The 19,857-nt window shown below is 37.9% G+C and overlaps 2 protein-coding genes and 1 pseudogene across 2 annotated transcripts; all 3 read left to right on the top strand.

Annotated features, from left to right (window-relative positions):
- Positions 1-1,643: 1,643 nt before the first annotated feature.
- Positions 1,644-10,607, top strand: LOC131062819 (probable carboxylesterase 15). The gene is made up of 2 exons (XM_059212203.1): positions 1,644-1,786; positions 9,641-10,607. The coding sequence occupies exons 1-2, from the start codon at positions 1,644-1,646 to the stop codon at positions 10,605-10,607; spliced, it is 1,110 nt and encodes a 369-aa protein (XP_059068186.1).
- A 1,667-nt stretch (positions 10,608-12,274) lies between these two features.
- Positions 12,275-12,946, top strand: LOC131062820 (probable carboxylesterase 17). The gene has a single exon (XM_057996561.1). It carries the CDS (start codon positions 12,293-12,295, stop codon positions 12,944-12,946), a length of 654 nt encoding a protein of 217 aa, XP_057852544.1. The 5' UTR covers positions 12,275-12,292.
- Positions 12,947-13,005: 59 nt separating this feature from the next.
- On the top strand, positions 13,006-16,887 carry LOC131858756 (probable carboxylesterase 15; annotated as a pseudogene).
- Positions 16,888-19,857: the final 2,970 nt, after the last annotated feature.

The raw sequence follows: 19,857 nt of genomic DNA on the forward strand, positions 1-19,857 counted from the left end.
TGAAGACTTGAGAATCCCCATGTTCAACAACTTAGATTGTTCCAACATCAACATTTATGTGAAAGCATCCAATGTAGGCATAGTGTAGGAACTCCCCACTATCAAGCGATGGGTTTGGAAGCTAGAAACAAATGTTTCATATTCGGATGGAAGCTTGTCCAACAAGTTGAATATCAATTGAGCATCCTTTTTGTTAATTCCACAATCCTTAAGCTTTTCTCTTAGCTCATTTGCCTTGGTGACATAATCTTGGATTGTATCAAAACTCTTAGGATCCAAGTTGGTGAGCTCATTGTCAATCTTGTAGCCTCTGATTTAATCAGCTTGACCATACAATTTCTGAAAAATATCCCAAGCCTCTCTGATTGTAGTACACTTCTCTATGTGAAAAATGATGTCATCTAATACATATTTCCACAAAGTTCCAAGAGCCATACAATTTTTTGTGAGATAGTCTAATTGAGCATTAGGATCAGCCTTAGGATCTGCTAGTGTTGAGATTGTTCCATCTATGTAATGTGTAAGTCCTTTTTCTATTAGTGTTCTTCATTCTTTTATTTTCCAAGATGCATAGTTATGTGGAGTTAAAGGTGGAAATTTATGAGGACCCATAGCAAAAAAAATGAAATAGAACAAGGAAAGAGAGACACAATCACAGAAGACACCCCCCAAATTCACTAAATCAAAGAAACACACCCCCCCCCGCAAAAAAAAAAAAAGATGATTTGACAATTTATACTTAGTACGTGTACAATGGGCCACTAGCAAAAAATGGCAAAGTGGAATTTTGATTTCAACTTTACAACTGCCTCAAATAGACCAAAAGAGACTCAAATTGATAATGCAAGAGATCTAAACTAAGATTGAAACAAATTACAAGTACCAAGTAGGCCAAAAAGGACTAGTTTTTGAAAGTACAATATCCACTCAAAATTACTACAAACTAATGATAGATTACGAAAGTAGACAAAAAATTATGCACTTTAAAAAAAAAACACCTAAAAAGGAGGTCATATGAGCCCAAACGAAGCCTTTACAATTGAAAATTTGAGGATTGGACCAGTACAGCTCATAGAATCTGGAATTTATGAAAAAAAATATCCACCAAAATCATAAAATATCCACACCACTATGGAGAGAATGAAAAATTAGCTCAGATCAAAAAAATTGCACCTAAAAAAGGAGCAAAATTGAGCAAGTTATGGGCCTTCAAAGTTGACCCAAAAAATCAAGCTGCTCAATGGTGAGGGGTTTAAAATTTTCAAAAAGGTGCTGATGCAGGCTGACATCAGCACTTTACTATGCTAAAATTGACGGTCATATGGTCATCAGAAAACCGTCACCCATCCCTGTTGATCGTATGGATAGGGTGACATGGAAGGCTGACAGGTCCATTGACTGTGTAGTCCATACTGCACGATCGCTTACATGTTTGCTGATAGGGCGCTTCTGATGTGGCCAGTGACATGGCTGATATGTAGGGCCTGCATGGCGGTGAGCTAGCGAGACCTGCGTGGCGGTGAGCTAGCGGGACCTGCGTGGTGGCCACATGGCATGGCAGTCCGTGTGGGTTACTGGAGTGGTTGCAGGAGGTTGACAAAGCCGGAGCGGTTGCTGGAGGTTGTTGGAGCTAGCTGACGGTGATGGTCATTGGAGCTAGAGGACGATTGGCGGGGGCAAGCAGTGACCGGCGGAAGCTGCGGATTGACGGCAAGTACGGTTCACAATATGAGAAGCGATGGTGCACGGTACATGGTGGGTCCCTACAGACTGTGCAGGGTACAACGTACGAGGGGTGGGGTAAATGTTCGCCTGCCCCCGAATATAAAATAAAATTTATACAATAAAGTTTTTCAATGCCCCTAAAAAAATTATTTTGCAATTTAATAAATAATGAAATAAAAAAATCGCAAAATAATAAAATAATATATTTTTTTTACCAAAATCATACCATACTAGCCGTATAGGATAAAAAGTTTTCTCCAACACCTAAAATTTGACTTTTGCCAAATATGGACGAGTTTAAACTCGATTTTAATGGAAAGGACCTCTCGAACACAATGGTGAGGTTGAAAATGCTCTAGGATGCCTCCAAAAAGAGCAACACCTCAAATCTGAAATTAGAAGCTTTCTAAGATGTCTCCCAAAACCAATAAATGAAGCCTAAATGGATCTGATAGCATGTGAGATTTTACCAAGATGAAGGGCACAATGAAAAGCACACAAAAGAGAGACAATAGTTTGACAAGAACAAACCAAATTCTCATCAATATTTAAAAGTGATCAACTGGATTAAGAAATACAATGAATATGGGCCATCTTATATAGGCAAGGCCAAATGGATATGTGAGCACACAATCTTGACATGTGGCCCAATGAGAAACAAAGGTGGGTAAGAAAATGTAGAGGTAGGTTGGAGAAATAATATAATATTCCACAAGAGGTGGATCATCCATCGAATGTGGGATGTAACAACAAGATAAGACCACCAAAGGTGGAATTTCTCCTACAAGCATCATCCCTATGTGGACGCTTCCCTAAGTGTCTCATATCCAAACTACAATGAGATGCATTATCCTAAGTCAACTTAAGTAAAGTGTAATTATATCCTATAAAAATAAATAATTACACCAACATGCTCCAATGACCACCTTCCAATTGTATTTTCATAGGATGTTAATACTACGTGTGGACATCTCCATGACACTTAGATGTCCTTGAGTTAAACAATCAATAGAGTAAGGAAGGGGTCAAAAAAAGGGATGATAAGGTGAGCCAAGCAAGCAGACAAATGGAAGCCAACGGATATCTGCAATTCAACTTAAACTGGAGGCACTTATGTGAGGTGGAATTGCATGGGGTATAGTTTTTGACATTACACAATCCTTTTCAAGAAAAAAATTGTAATATAATATTTTTGGCAATCCTATGTCTTATTGGAAACATATCCTTTGTCTTTAAATGTAGCTATGTTTATACCTTGATATATAAGAAATTGTAATATCTTCTTCCTTTGATTTTCTTTGGTTGTAGCCTCTAAAATATTTTGCAATTCCTTCCTCAATATTTCAACTATTTATTTAAATATATCTATGCTTGTAAAGCTTTCCTAAAGCATTTATTTAAATTTTTCTCCCAATTATTTAGTGTTGATAGGATAAATTATATATTTTAACATATTTTCCATATAGATGTGAACTAGTAATAGAAAGTATTCTTAAACCCAAAATATAATATTTAATATTCCTAAACAACAATAATTCATTCATTTGATGACACAAAATTGAGATATCCTTACAAATTTATACCTTATCATTAACAAGACCATCATAACATTTGATTTCTCTCTTGTCCAGCTTTGTGATTGTTGGCCCACCTCCCCCTGTGAATCCTCCAATAGATCAATATGAAAATTTGCGAGTTTTTCCATGAAAAGGGAATTCATTAGGAATTGATGAGCCTATATTTTTCAAAGGAAACCGGTGGGCCAAATGACAGAGAAATTCAATCATGATTTCATAATAATCTGAGGGATCCAGAGCAATGCAAATTTGATGCTCATAGTCGGCCGACTTCTCTGAGTTCTTTCCATTCATAAATCGGGTGATAGGCTTTTCAGCATTAAGGGAATGTCTTCGCCGAGAAAGAGGAATGACAGAAATAGATCAATTCGCATGGAAGTTTAATACTCATTACATTATTTTCTGAATCTTAAGTGGACCTGACCAGCACATTAAAGGATATTTGATAAATTTTTAGAGGTTCCCTTTGAATCGGGATATCGGGCCTCTCCCGACCCCCCCATACGTCACAGGCTTCCACTCAAGCTCGCGGACCCTATGATTATTTTATGAAGGATTTAATCAAACTTTGAAGCCCGAAAGTTAAGTCGGGGCATCGACACTTTTAAGAACTATAGAACCGGAAGTGAAGCGGTTCAAAAGTTCCAAATCTGCGCGATGTCCCAATATCACATGGTCAGATTGTCGGGCCTTTGAAGAAGTATGCAAGTTTGTAATTGAAGCCGACTCACCAATGATAGGATACATTGTCAGATAAGTGCAGGGTGGTTTTAGTTATGAGGAATAAAGATTTGGGCGAAGGTCGATGCGACGAAATGACTCTACATCCATTGACGCAAGAAACAATTCAATGGCAGGTTCTTACTATAGATCGCCGGTTGGTAGAATACTTGAATATGATCAACTCAGATAACCTTGGCATTTTCGATAATCCTTTCCGCCACCCAACCGAGTCAAATTCTTGTTTGAAGAATGGAAATGGTAGTAATGACCACAAAGATATCGAGGCAATTGGTTTTGTAGGACTCGAGGGCTTCACCAGAAGAAAGGATTGCTGGACAACACAGAATAAGCATAATGCCACAATGCATCTACAACACTCCATAACTAGCACCTCTATCGACAAACAGTTATTTGTAGAAGCATCTCCAAGAGATATGTCTGTGACTGTGTAAGTGTCAAAAGAGACCCGATAGCTAATGGAAGCCAGCCATCAAAATGATCAAAGCTATGAAAATTCGGTTCTTGTCCAAATCTTAGAACCCAAAGCAAATTACCGACAATGGAGACGATCTGATTGGTATAAAGAATTTCCAAAGATGGTGTTAGACATCAATGCAAAAATACGGATCCATAGATGTCGCTTTTGGCTTGATTGACTGGTTATCCATCCAAGATGATTACGTGATATACAGATGGTCGGATATTACAGGAGAAAGGTCATTTGAATTCTCATTTGCCAAGTTTACTTTGACTGCAGATAATCTTCAACTCAGGGATTTTGATAGCCTTGTTCCTTCGACTCTACAGAATATATATTTTATGATGAACATCAGTAAGGCTTTGATGGTTCTATAAGTGTTTTCAACACAAAGCTAGATGTGTCATATCATACAACATCACAATGAGGAGTTTGAGCAGGTTCAAGCGATGTCTTCATCAAATCGGCATAAGATTCCCACTCGTTACAAAGTGCAATAGTCGTAATCCCTTGAGTTGTCTTTATGGGTTATACTTTACGAGACAGAATGTATATGGTTTACTATTTTATTAGACATGGACTGTCTTAAAAAGCAGCAGTTTGAAAAGAGTCTCCAAAGAATATGTATAAAAGAATTAAGAAAAAGATCATGAAAAAAAAAACATGTTTTAAGGAATCAGTTACGGTAACCGAAAGACCATGGAGGTTTATTTATCGGAAAAATTTCCAGAGGAGTGGGATTCTTTTTTTTAAGCTGAGGCTACAAGGGGATTTTTTTGGGGATTTTCCAGTGTAAGTAAGGAAGAGAGGGATGTATTTTTTTTGTTTTTGGGCATAACCATGATAGGATTAAAGATGATCTTTGAGTCATTTATTTTGCATTTTGAGGAAAGAAGAAATATATTTCAGATCCGTGTGTTTGTGTGTATTTCTTTTGACTGTAATTTGGCCTTTGAGTAATTCTAGTTATTCTCATGATGTTTCTTAGCTCATTCTAGTTATGCATGTGTTTGTTGTAGAAACTTTGATTTCTCATTCATTCATATATTTGAAAGAAAATTATTTAATCTTTTCCCTATTTGTTGTGGGTAGTTGGAAAAATAACTTTGTCATTTCTCTGGTATTCCTTTGTTTTATAAATTTGTTGTTCGCATTTGTATCATGGCTATGAGCAGAGGTTAGTTGCCTTTATTGCTTTCGGTAAAAAGCATATTCAGAAAACATACATTTTATCCAACGAAGGGAGTTTTACTTTCATTTCAAAATTCAGAGAGCACTTCTAATTGTCATTACAAGTGACTCAATTGTTGGTCCTCTTTTGTCTTTCAATTTGGGCATTGTGAGTCAGTTTTAAGGATTCTTTTAAGAAGGACAAATTTGTTCACCAACACTGATAAAATTAAAGCTCTTACAATTAACATTAACTTTTGAATCCTTGTTAGCTCATTACAACATCTAATTTTTTTCTTGTCCATCCTTGTGATAAAATTAAAACTAATTATGAACAATAACTTTTGAATCCTTGTAATGGAATGGAGAGGAGCAGGACGTGAGAGAGGCATGGGAGATACTAAGGTTTCTTCTAAAGCAAGTGTTGCTGATGTAGATGAGGATAGTGATGGAGATAGATCTAAGATGATCTAGTTTTGCCCCTATTGGAGGGTGTTTCTTAATCTTTTCCTGTTGTGTTGAAGGGCTTTTTGTGCAAAGGTTTCTTGGATTTGGCATTTATTAATGGGCCTTCCAATGAAGTGTAATTTGATGGTGTTTTGGTAGGCCTTTGGTTGATGTTTGAAGAATTTGGGCCTTTTATCATAGTATATTCTTTGCTCCTTTGATTTTGTCCTTGTTCTATTGATGTTGTTGGGAAGGTTGTTTCTTGTGCTTTTATTGGCTATGTCGGGCCATTCTATTTCACTAAGAAGGACTTTTTGTGTTAGTCATTTGTCTAGCTACTTTTGAGGGTGTCTTTTACTTGATGAGCATTGTGGGTTCTCCCTCTATGCCCTACATGAGGTTTTGTGGCCCGACTTTGAGTGGTTCAAAGACCCTTTTTTCCTCTTCCTGAAGGGTTTTGTTTTGATGAGCCATGTGTGGGATTTTGCTATTGTTGGACTTCTACTTGAGGGATTTGAAGTTGTTGGGTTTTCTATTTTGGGTGTAGATCCTAGTCCTTTTGGTGCTACCATTGGTGGGGTTGTTGAAAATACTTCTCTACCTCTCTGTTTTGATTGACTCTCAAAGGGTGTTGTCTTTATTGATACCTTAATTTTGGTGGGTATGAACCTATTTATCTTATCTTTTCATTTCACCTAGTTTTTCGTGTTGTTAATTTTGCGGCCCGTTGGCTATGATATTTTGTCCCCTTGATTTTGATGTGTTTGTTTTGCTTGGATGGTGTTACCTCTCATGTTGTGGAGGGGGTTTTTGTGCTTTTCCATTTGTCTGAAACTATGGCCACTACTTTTGGCCAAGTTTTAGGTTTTTGTTTTTGGTTACTAGGGGATATGGGGGAATTTTCTTTGGTTCTTGCTCAAGTTACTCCTTGCTTCCCATATTCTTAGGCTTTTGGATGTCTTGGATATTTCTTTTTTTATTTTCCTTCTAGAGTTTCTACAAGGAAGTTCCTTTGCCCTTTTTAGATCCAACCCTTGTTTCTCCTATTGATGTAGAGAGAGTGTTGGTGGGCTATTTCGATGTCTTGTAGCTAGTCGTTGCTTCTAGTTTTGATCTTCCTATAGAGCTGGAGATGTATATTGCAAAAGAATATGTGATTTGTGGTAAGGGGGTTGCTGCTATCCTTTATTCAAATGGTGATTTTCAATTTTGTTTCTACTACTCCTATTGAGGTGGAGCTTGGAGAAGCTAGAGATTATATGCTTCAACATCAAATGAAAGTGGAGATTAAAAGGTTATTTTTCTTTATGTCTTTCTTGTTGTAATATGGGCTCAGGATGGTTATCTCCTTGAGCTGGTTGGTTTTATTGCTATGTCCTCAATTTTGTAACAACTCTTTTCTATCGTTGGTTGGTTTTTGTTTGGCTACTACTTGTCTATGATCCATCTTGAAACATTTTGTAAGTGGTTTCTATTTTTCTATGATTTATCTTCTTGCAACATCTTGCATGTACGTCCCAAATCCTAGTAAAATTCATTTGTAGAGGGCTTTTGATCCCTTCAAAGCCTATTTTACCACTAATCAAAAACTTTTGTATCCTTGCAAACCATCATACATATGATTTATCTATTGTATAGTATTGTGATGAAATTAAAACTCGAACGATCAATGATACTTCTAAAGGATTGTTGTCAATCAAACCTAATCAAATGGCTTACAATATTGAAACACATTTGCCACATATTCCTCTCTCTTGGTTCCCATGAATTGTTAAATCAAAAGATCTAATGACTAGTGGAGCACAAAGCCACATGTGGCCTTTCTTTCATCTCTCTATACTACACTTCCAATGCATAACATGGACCCCCAACTTCCTAATAACATATCCTAGTCTTTAATGTAGATTCTTAAGAGCTCTCTTTCACTTTGTAAAATACCCACAACCAAGTTAGATGCACCACACAACTTCTTTCTATTCATCTAGGTACCACATTACACTCATTGACTAAATCAATCAAAAAATCACCATGCATCCATACCTGACGATTGAATTCACTAAATCAGAGATTCAAACATGTAATCACCAAAAGAATACTATATTTATGATGATTCCAAATTAATATCCTTTATGGGTGAGAGCTTATTGATTTTGTAACTACTCGCAAAATCCATGTGTGCATGGAATATAATATGTTTGCTTCACACTTGGCTCCCTTGCTTGCAAATTGGTTATGGATTTCCGTATTGTTAGTGGTGGTGTAGCCTTGGTTGGCATTCCTATTTCTTTTTCTCTGACTTCCCCATTGATTGTGGTTGGCACTTCCCTTGTGACTTTAACTATGTTTATGGTTCATGGTGATATTATGTTTGCTCCCATGATGGCTTTGTCCTTACCTCCAAGGGCCTTCTTCGCTAACCTTTATGTAATCCTTTTAGGGGTGTCCATTCCATGACCTCAAGTACTACCTAGAAATTCCTCCCCTATGCTTGTACAACTTGTATGGTGGTTTTAGGCTTGTAGGTGGTGGATAGTATCTCATTCTTTGAGAGTAAAGGTTTGGTTTGCATTTTTTCCATTTTTTGTTGATGCTTCCAAATTTGCGTAAGTTGTTATTGTCTCACTAGACTCCTGTGGTTGACGGTAAGATAAAAATTTACCCTTATATTCATGGGTTCTTTGTATTTTGTTTTTCCTTTCCTAAGGACTGAGAAGCTATTCTTGTCAAGTATGGGGATTTGAAATGGGATTCACATCCCCTCTCTCTTCATTTTTGGATGCCCTCCTTTAATCCTTTAAAGAAGTCTATCGATGTTTCCCCTATTTGGATAAGACTAAATTATCCTTAAAAATATCTACCCTATCATTGACAAGAACATCATAACATTTCTAATTTTGACCTTACCAAACTTTGTGATGAAATTAAAACTCTAACTATTAATGTAAATGTTAAAAAAGTCCTTGTTAAACCTAATCACATAGTTTACAATATTAAATTTCTCCATATTCCTCTCTCTTGATTCCCATACATTGTTAAACCAAGAGATCTAATAGCTAGTTGAGCACACACTACATATCGCCTTTCTTTCACCTCCCTCCATGCTTCTAGCCAATCGCATTATCATGCTTTGGTCTTATAAACCAATAAATACCCTTTCTATACTCCCAATTCATGTCATGGACCCGAAATTCCCTAAAACATATCGTAGCCTTTAATCCGGATGCTTAAGAATTCTATTTTGCTTCGTAAAATAACCCAAGACCAATCCGGACGCGGCACACAATTGCCTCTTAGTCATCTGGGCACCACTTTACACTCATTGATTCCATCAATCAGAAATCACGTCTCTATACAAGACGCTTGAATCCACTAAATTAGAGACTAACAAAATCACCGAAACAATACTATACTTGTTTTCACGATTCCAAATTAATATCTCATGGGTAAGAGCTTATTAATTTTGGAACCACTCTCGAAAGACATGTGCGTGTGGCATATAATATCTGGTTTAATACGTCAGCTTCTTGGAAGACAAGCTGGCTGACAGTTACGTTGAGCCCTGTTTAGCATCATATCCCTGGGAACAAGCCATGCATTTACAGTTGCGGAGGAAAGCAGAAATGTCAGAGAAGAGTGAGGCTCACCTACTCGATGATTTCGGCGGTCTAATTAAGCTATACAGCGATGGATCAGTTGTGAGGGGAGATGAATCATCTTTATTCTCCCTCTTAACAGAGCCCAATAATTACAATCATGTGGAATACAAAGACGTGGTGTTGGACGAGGAAGTTGGATTGTGGGTGCGCCTCTACCTGCCGCCTGAAACGACGAGCAAGGCGCTCGTAGTCATGTACTACCACGGTGGTGGCTTTATCCTCTTTAGCCCGGCAACGCCCTTCATACACCATAAGTGCCAGATGTGGGTGGCCACGCTGGGCGTCCTCATCGCTTCGGTGAATTACAGGATGGCTCCTGAGCACCGCCTTCCTTGTGCCTACGATGACTCCATCAAAGCGCTGCACTGGCTCCAACTGCAGGCCCTGGCGGCCGAAGGAGCAGAGCCTTGGTTACACTCCCACGCCGACTTTTCGAGGGTGTTTATTGCCGGCGAAAGCGCGGGGGGGAACATTGCACATCACGTGGGCGTGTGGGCGAGGAAGGCAAAGGCGGAGATGGAAATTAAAGGACTGATTTTGCTCTACCCGTTTTTCGGGTGCGAAGAGCGCACGGCTTCGGAGAAAGAAAACTCGCCGGAGTTTAGTTTGGAGATGTCAGATACCATGTGGAGGCTTGCCCTGCCTGTGGGAAGCAACAGAGATCATCCGTTCTCGAATCTGCTAATAGAAGGAGCCGCTGCCTCTGCTCTTGCCCTTCCGGCAATTCTCTTTGTGATTGCAGGGCACGATATACTGAGAGATCAACAGTTGCGCTACTGTGGGCTTCTCGAGAAATGTGGGAAACAAATTCGTGTACATGTTTGTGAATAGGAAGAGCACGGTTTCCTTCTTGTAAAAATGGAGGAGCCAAGTTCAGTTGAAGCCCTCCGTGTCATCTCTGATTTCATCAAATGAAAACATTGCCTGAAAAGGATAATAATAGAAGTCATCTTCTGCGAAATATATATTATTAGTTTTGCATGTTAATATTTGTCGTTGCTCGTGGCTCGATGATCCTCGTTTTTTCTTGGATTTCATAAAATTATTTATTAGTTTGAAACGTTATGCCAAAAATTAAAATTCAAAAGAGTGCCGTATTGTGTTCGATAAATTTTTAGTGCCTGCCATGAGGCAAATATTTATCTTTTGTCAAAATGTTAATTTCAAAATATTTACTTTTGATTAACTTTTCATGATATTTCAGTTCAATCTCTAAAACAAATATAGATTTATATATTATTCTTATGAACATTCAAATAGCGGAAAAAATTGTTCTCTTCAATCATATCCAAGTTTTAGGAGTTGGTTAGATGAACATATCCCTTGCAATTCAACAATGATTTTCTAAAGATATTTTAAATATTATCGATTTTGTATTTTTAAATACATTTACCTTTAAATAAGAAAAAAAACAAGAACAAATCAAAAGCAACAAAAATTCTCATTATACATTTTCATAGATATTTATATAGATAGAGATAAAATCCAAGTCCAAGTGTTCCAAACTTAAGTGTTCCAAACTTTAGACTTTGACTTCATTCAATATAAACCATTCTAATCTTAAAGCAAGCCATAGACAAAGAGTACTTTAAAACTGGAGGTAGTCAATTTCAATACCATATCAATTCATTCATTAGTAAACTTAAGATTAATTATTTTTCTTTCACATTTACCTTACTAAACTTCTATATTTATTATAGAATACACATACCTTCAATTATTCATTAATTTATATAAACTTACGTAGCCTAAAAGAAAACTATTTTTCCTTATAATATGAAGCAGATGTGTTGGACAAGCAACAAATTTTCTTGTAAATTGTACAAAGGAAGATAATCCTCAATACATTACCAAATTGGATAGATGATCCTCAATACATTACCAAATTGTAATTTTCTATCCACCTTAGCAAGGCAACCGCTGAAAATGTGCTCTAGGAAGAGGAAACGCTGGATGAAGGGTTATCTCTCTCGTCTAGAAAGAGAATCAAAATAGATTAAAGAATATGAGTGACGCGTTGGACGATCCAAAAACAAATATCAACTTGTATCTTAACCTTCCTTCAACGCAACTCTTTCAATTGTGGCGATTCCAATTCAACATAATAAGAACTGATTGGAATATGTCAACGTCTTTGAACACTTTATTAACACCACGTCCTGGATATGCCAAACATTTACAGTCGGAGGTCCTCTTGCCAACGGAGGAAAGCAGAAATGTCGGAGAAGAAAGGTCCTGAGCTACTCGAAGATCTGGACGGAGCTATCAAGCTTTACAGCCATGGATCAGTTGTCCGAGGCAACAATTCATTTCCCTTCGGCTGTGGCTTTTCAGAGCATGATAATTATAAGCATGTGGAATATAAAGATGTCGCTTTGGACGAGGAAGTTGGATTGTGGGTGCGCCTCTATTTGCCGCCCAAAATGACGAGCAAAGAGGCCGTACTATTGTACTACCACGCGGGTGGGTTTTGCCAATTGAGCCCGGCAACACCCATCGTGCATCGCGCATGCCAGATGTGGGCGGCCACGCTCGGCGTACTAATCGTTTCAGTGAATTACAGGTTGGCTCCCGAGCACCGCCTTCCTTCAGCCTACCACGATTCCATTACAGCGCTGCAGTGGCTCCAACTGCAGGCCGTGGCGGCGGAATCAGCGGATCCGTGGTTGCGCTCCCACGCCGACTTTTCTAGGGTTTTCCTCGCGGGCGACAGTGCAGGAGGAAACATTGCGCATCATTTGGGCAAGTGGGCGGCTGGGGTAAAGGCGGAGCTCGAAATCAAGGGACTAATTTTGCTGTATCCGTACTTTGGAGGTGAGGAGCGTACGTCATCGGAGAAGGAGAACTCGCCGGTGTTCAGTTTGGAGCGGTCGGACGCCCTGTGGAGACTTGCCCTGCCTGTGGAAAGCAACAGAGATCACCCCTTTTCCAATCCGCTGATAGAAGGAGCTGCTGTCTCTGGTATTGACCTTCCGCCTATTTTTTTGGTTATTGGAGGGCGCGATATACTGAGAGATCGACAGATGCGCTACTGTGAGTTTCTTAAGAAATGTGGGAAACAAATCCGTGTGCATCTGTCGTCGGAGGAAGACCACGGTTTCCTTCTCTCCAAAATGGAGGAGCCAAGCTCAGTGGCAACTCTCCGCGGCATCTCTGACTTCATAAAATGAAAAGGATGGGCAAGTGGGCGGCTGGGGTAAAGGCGACTAATAAATAGAAGTTCTCTTACATGGCAGCTTCTGCGGCAATATCTGATATTGTAATCGAAGTTTATTTTTCCAGGTATGTTAATGTTATTATATTTGGTAAGTAGTGGATATGCAGACTCCAGACATGAGCCTCCTTCCACCGCATGTGTGTTTTAAATGAGATTTTCTACTCTTACGATAAAGTTCAAAAAACAATAAATTATATATAAGACTATTTTGATAAACATAAAGCTCTGCATAATTTTAGTATTTTTCATGGATGATTCACAATGTTTGTTATTATTATTAAATTGATGATCTATTGTGAAAAGTGAAAGTAGAGTGCAATATGAACAAGGTTGCAATGCAGGGAAGTTTTTGTCAAATGTTAGCGACTATTTTGTTACAATAGTATACGATACCAAATAATTACTACTTTAAGTACTTGCTATTATCAGTAAACAACTTCAAACAAGTGAAACTCATCTCATCAACAAGAATGTGGGATACAAAAATGCCTATTCAAGCACTTGTCAATATCAATAACAACTCTAATATATAGTAAAGTTCATTTCATCAATAGGAATATTTGGGATATGATTCAACTCATCCTATCTAATTTTCAACAATTGATCATTCAACATTTACATATTTCTCATAGATATTTCAAGGATGTGTGTACTATAGCAATATGTATGTTAAAGTTAATGACTTCTATGGGTATAATAAACGATAAAGGAATTTTATCATAACTTGATTTACTAGATATTGTATACCTCATATTACTGATGAAGAACATTTTTCCTCTTTAAACAATTCCTTGGATGATCGTGTTAAGGTGTAATCTATTAGCATGAGATTCATAATATCTTAAGATTGTATCAAAGAATATGCTACTTTTCACATAAATTACTTACAATGGTTGGTATATGTTCAGCGTGATTTTGAACAAGGGTTGTTGAATGAATGGAGTCTATGACCATTATGCCTATTTATTTCTTGTAAATCATTTCGTAATGCTTATTGGTATCAATTCAAATTCATTCCTAAATCCCATTGGCCATGGAGCTTGATACCAAAAAATAAATTGTGTACATGAACCAACATAGAACCTAACAATCATCCTTTTTAACTTTGTCATCGTTAGCAATATTTTGAATCTCATAAACCTCACCATTTATGTTAGCTAAATAAAAAAAGTATTATACACACTTATGCACAATAAATATACCTAATTATGACCTTATTCTACAGATACAATCTTAGATAGGGGATCCAATAAAAAACAACCTAAACCTTCAAACCACATAAAACGATAACAAAAACATATGTCATGGAATAAAAGTAATGATACCTTCACTAAATTATCTATTTTTTTCCTAAAAATCTCACAACAAGATAAAACGATCTTATAATCATGACGCACATAGTAATATTATGAAAAGAAATGTCTTAATTAATTTCTTCTTCTACATGCATCTGCACCATTTCCACCAACACTTTCATGTCCTCCAAGGAACATACTATTATTGTACTCTTTCCACTCAAGATTATGCATATAATGACTTCCACTTAGCTGAAAAATATTCCTCAAGGTTCAACTTAATATTCATAATGGAATTGAATAATTCATCCATAAACTCTTCTTCAGTAATTTTTCAATCTCCTTCAACTAGGACTTCCACTTTCCTACAAGATTCACCCAATAACATCCCTATTTCTCTCATATCCTCTTATAATCTAGGAAATTCTCTCCACCTTAATAAACTTCTTAAATCCATATATGGGACCCTCATATACCACCATTTAAACTCCTAAATCCATTTCCTCATAATAGATCTTCTTCTTCTTCATTCTCCTTTAAAGAGATACCCTCTTCTCTTCTTCCACTTCAATTTCTTCCCAACTTCCATTTCTTCCCATTAAAGAGCTTATTCTACTAGAACTCCACTAAGACTCATACTTCCCCATATTGAACATTATTTTTTTAATTATTTACAACTCCTATTTCTCTCCACTTATGGATTCATGTACTTCACATTCATCACCACATCCCTATCCTCCTCAGTTCTAAAAATCCACATCGTCTTTTTATCAATTTTGATGGAAAATGTTATCCTCTTACATCCTCTTAGAATGAATTAAATATAAATTTTTCAATCTTCATTTCCATTCCATGCTTTACCCATCCCCATAAGGAGACTATCTTCTATGTGCCCCTCTCTACCTATGGCTACAGTATGGATGGGTTGATCCTTTTCTTACTAATATTATTCTTTTGTATCTTTAATGGGAGATTTTTCTCTCATTTGCATTAAGTAAATTCTATCAATTTTTGGCTCCTTAAAGTATTTCTCACCCACATTTTCACCCACAAGGTTATCTTTACTTGCACAAAAGGAAAATATTCCTATCCTTCTTTCAATCTTCTACAACACACTCACCTTCACCTAAAATTTAATCAGCGTTATAAAAATCATGAGATTTGACATCTATCTCCTTCCATTAAGTTATCTCAACAATACAATCTTCTCATTGCAACACACTAGCTATAATATCTTAGTTATTTTCTTCAATTACACATTATTATTATTCAGCAAAATAGGTCCAAGTTACACATCAAAGATAATAATAGTTTTTCATTAACTATATTTGTGATGCATGTCACTTATCTCACTATCGACGTAACCATTGCACCTCCTTTAGATGTTATATATGTATATAGATATATAGTTTTGTTTTAAGTGCTAGTATTATACTTGTTACGATTCCAAATTAATATTCGTCGTGGATGAGGACTTGTTAATTTTGGAACTTCTCACGAAAGCCATGTACGTGTGGAATATAATATCTAGGTGAATAGTCAACGTCTTAGAAGACAGGCTGGCTGATAGTTATGTTGTGCCCGCTTTAGGTATCAACGCACCATCGCCCTCGACACAGGCAATGCATTTACAGTTGCCTCTTGTGAGCGGAGGAAAGCAGAAATGTCAGAGAAGAGTGAGGCTCACCTACTCGAGGATTTCGGCGGTCTAATCAAGCTATACAGCGACGGATCAGTTGTGAGGTTGAGATGATTCATCTTTCTCCTCCCTCTTACGGCCAGAGCCCACTAATTACAAGCATGTGGAATACAAAGACGTGGTGTTGGACGAGGATGTTGGATTGTGGGTGCGCCTCTACCTGCCGCCTGAAACGACGAGCAAGACTCCCGTGGTCATGTACTACCACGGTGGTGGCTTTATCCTCTTTAGCTGGGCAACGCCCATCCTGCACCGCGTGTGCCAGATGTGGGCGGCCACGCTGGGCGCCCTTATCGTTTCAGTCAATTACAGGTTGGCTCCCGAGCACCGCCTTCCTTGTGCCTACGATTCCTCCATCAAAGCGCTGCACTGGCGGCGGAATCAGCGGGTCCGTGGTTGCGCTCTCACGCGGACTTTTCGAGGGTATTTATTGGCGGCGATAGCGAGGGAGGGAACATTGCATATCACGTGGGCGTGTGGACGAGAAAGGCAAAGGCGGAGATGGAAATTAAAGGAGTGTTCTTGCTCTGCCCGTCCTTCGGGTGCGAAGAGCGTACAGCTTCCGAGAAAGAGAACTCGCCGGAGTTTAGTTTGGAGATGTCGGATACCACGTGGAGACCTGCCCTGCCTGTGGGAAGCAGCAGAGATCATCCATTCTCGAATCCGCTAATAGAAGGGGCCGCTGCCTCTGCTCTTGACCTTCCGCCCATGCTTTTTGTGATTGCAGGGCACGATATACTGAGAGATCAACAGTTGCGCTACTGTGGACCTCTCGAGAAATCTGGGAAACAAATTTGTGTGCATGTTTGTGAAGAGGAAGAGCACGGTTTCCTTCATGTAAAAATGGAGGAGTCAAGCTCAGTTGAAGCCCTCCGCGTCATCTCTGATTTCATCAAATGAAAAAATTGAAATAATTGAAAAAATTATTGTCTCTAGGGGCTGACTAGGTAATTATATTCTCTTCAACAATTCAATAATGATCTCTTAAAGATATTTTGAATATTACCAATTTTATATTTTTAAATACATCTACTTTTAAATAAAAAAAGAAACAAGAACAAATCAAAAGCAACAAAAAAATTCCCATTATACATTTTCATAGATCATTATATAGATAGAAGTAATATCCAAATCTGAGTGTTCCAAACTTTAGACTTGACTCCTTTCAATATAAACCATTCTAATCTTAAAGCAAACCATAGACAAAAAGTACTTTACTAAACTAGAGGTAGTCAATTTCAATACCATATCAATTCATTCATTAGTAAACTTAAAATTAATTATTTTTCCTTCACATTTACCTTGCTAAACTTCTATATTTATTTTAGAATACACATACCTTCAATTATTCATTAATTTATATAAACTTTCGTAGCCGAAAAGGAGACCATTTTTCCTTATAATATGAAGCAGATGTGTTGGACAAGCAACAAATTTTCCTGTAAATTGTACAAAGGAAGATGATCCTCAATATATTACCACATTGTAATTTTCTATCCACCTTAGCAAGGCAACCACTGAAAATGTGTTCTAGGAAGAGGAAAAGTTGGATGAGGGGTTATCTCTCTCGTCTAAAAAGAGAATCAAAATAGATTAAAGAATATGAGTGATGCGTCGGACGATCCAAAAAACATATCGACTTGTATCTTAACCTTCCTTCAACGCAACTCTTTCAATTGTGGTGATTCCAATTTAATATAATAAGAACTGATTGGAATATGTCAACGTCTTTGAACACTTTATTAACACTGTTGAGAAACATGTGTCTCAACCTTGCAGTCTTTTTCTGGAAAATTCCAGAATTTGTTTGAGGTAGTTTTCCACATGTTTATGCATTGGAAAATGGTTAGTGAGTTGTTAAAAATGAGTCTTGTCCATAGTAGAATATAGGTGGGCCATTTTTAGAGCCTTAATGACTCATTTTGTGACTTTTAAGAGGGTCTAAGCTAGGGGACAAAATTATGGATGGGATTACTATTTTAACCTGGTTGTTTTTCCATTTTGGAAATGTAAATGTCAAAAATGGGCACCATGTGGCATGGTGGTTAAGCCCATAAAACCACAAGTGGTTTCCAAGTTGTAAAATCACTATAAAAGGAGGGCTTGGGGAGTAGTTTGATAATTGAGTTTTTTGCAAGACTGGATGCTAGAAGGAGTCTCTCTAAGTTCGAGTTGTGGTGATGCGCTCCTGTAAGAACTTGCATTGCAAGTGTTTGTAATCAACTTGATTTGATAATACATTGTGCGAGTTTTGGAGGGTTGGGTTTTTCTCCCAGAAGCGTCTCCCCATCGTAATCACTGTGTTATGTGTTCATTGCTATTTTGTTTATGCTTTATTGTGCATTTCTTGATATCTTAGTAATATTTAAGTTGAAAGTTGCATAACCGTCCTCTCAAGATTAGCGTAGGAAGCGTTTCCGCACACCTTTGCTTCCTTACAAGTGGTATCAGAGCCTGGCCAGTTTTGGTTCTATTTGTTGGGTACAGGGTTTTTTGAGCTAATCAAGGTTTGAGTGGGAGCTTGTGCAGAGTTTTTCATTTATGTATTGCAGGATCGTATTCTTTGAGAATGGAAGAAGGTGGATGAATTTCTGAGCATCTGGAAAGCTTTAATATGTTGGTAACTCAGTTGACCTCTGTTGGGGTGCTAATGGATGAAGAAGAAAGATGCCAAATCTTGCTATGTTCGTTGCCAGACTCATGGGACAGCCTTGTGATGGCCATAGGGAGCACTGTAGTCATCTTGAAGATGGAGGATGTTGTTGGTTCTCTACTTTCTGAAGAGATGAGAAGGAAGGTCTCTCTGAATGCCAAAGAGGCTTTGAGTGTTTGAGGAAGACCAAAAGAAAGAGGCAAGAACGAAAAGTAGCATGGCCGTTCTAAGTCCAAGAATAAGGGGAGATCAAAATCTCCTGCGAAGTCCAAGGCAATCTGCTGAAACTGTGGCAAACCCGGACACTTCCGAAAGGACTACAAAGAGGAGAAGAAAAAGAAGAAGAAGAAGCAAGATTCTAATTCTGAGTCCGAGAAGGAAGATGGAGATGCTTTCATTGCAGCCTTGGCCACTCGTGCAGGTGACAATGCATGGTTAATAGACTCAGGTGCATCTTTCCACATGACTCCTAATAGAAACTGGTTTAGTAAGTATGAAAATTTTGATGGTGGTAAGGTGTATTTGGGTGATAACTCAGTACTTGATATTGTTGGTTGTGGAAGTATTCGTGTGAAATTTTCTAATGGTAGAATTAGAAGATTTGACGGTGTCTTGCATATCCCGGGACTAGCAAGGAATTTGTTATCTGTTAGCAAGCTAATAGATGCGGGTGTGCATGTACAGTTTTCTGAAGCAGGTGTGAAAATGGTAAGAGGTGCTATGGTGATAGCAAGAGGAAGCAGATTGGGTACACTGTACCAGCTTGATGCATGCACAATTGAGTGCAATAGTACTTCTGATAAGATTGTGAAAAAGACTACTCAGTTGGAAAAGGAGAGGGTTTCTCTTTCAACAGATGGTCATGGTTTTTGGGTACCCAAGGGTGCTCTGTCTACCGAATCAAAGTTGCCTGCAGAGAAGACCATGTTATGGCACCAGAGACTTGGCCACATAGGTGAGAAGGGTCTACGGACCTTGAAAAATAAGAACCTTGTTGATGGGTTGAATGATTGCAATCTTGAATTTGATTTTTGTGAGCATTGTATCTATGGTAAACAAAAATGCATTCAGTTTTACTCAAGTTCTCATAAGTCTTCATGTATTTTGGATCTAATCCATTCGGATGTATTTGGTCCAGTTGATGTTCCTTCTATTGGTAGATCAGTTTATTATGTTTCTTTCATTGATGATTTCAGTAGAAGAACATGGGTTTATTT

This window comes from Cryptomeria japonica, chromosome 10 (genome assembly GCF_030272615.1).
Source record: "Cryptomeria japonica chromosome 10, Sugi_1.0, whole genome shotgun sequence".
NCBI classification, from domain to species: domain Eukaryota; kingdom Viridiplantae; phylum Streptophyta; class Pinopsida; order Cupressales; family Cupressaceae; genus Cryptomeria; species Cryptomeria japonica.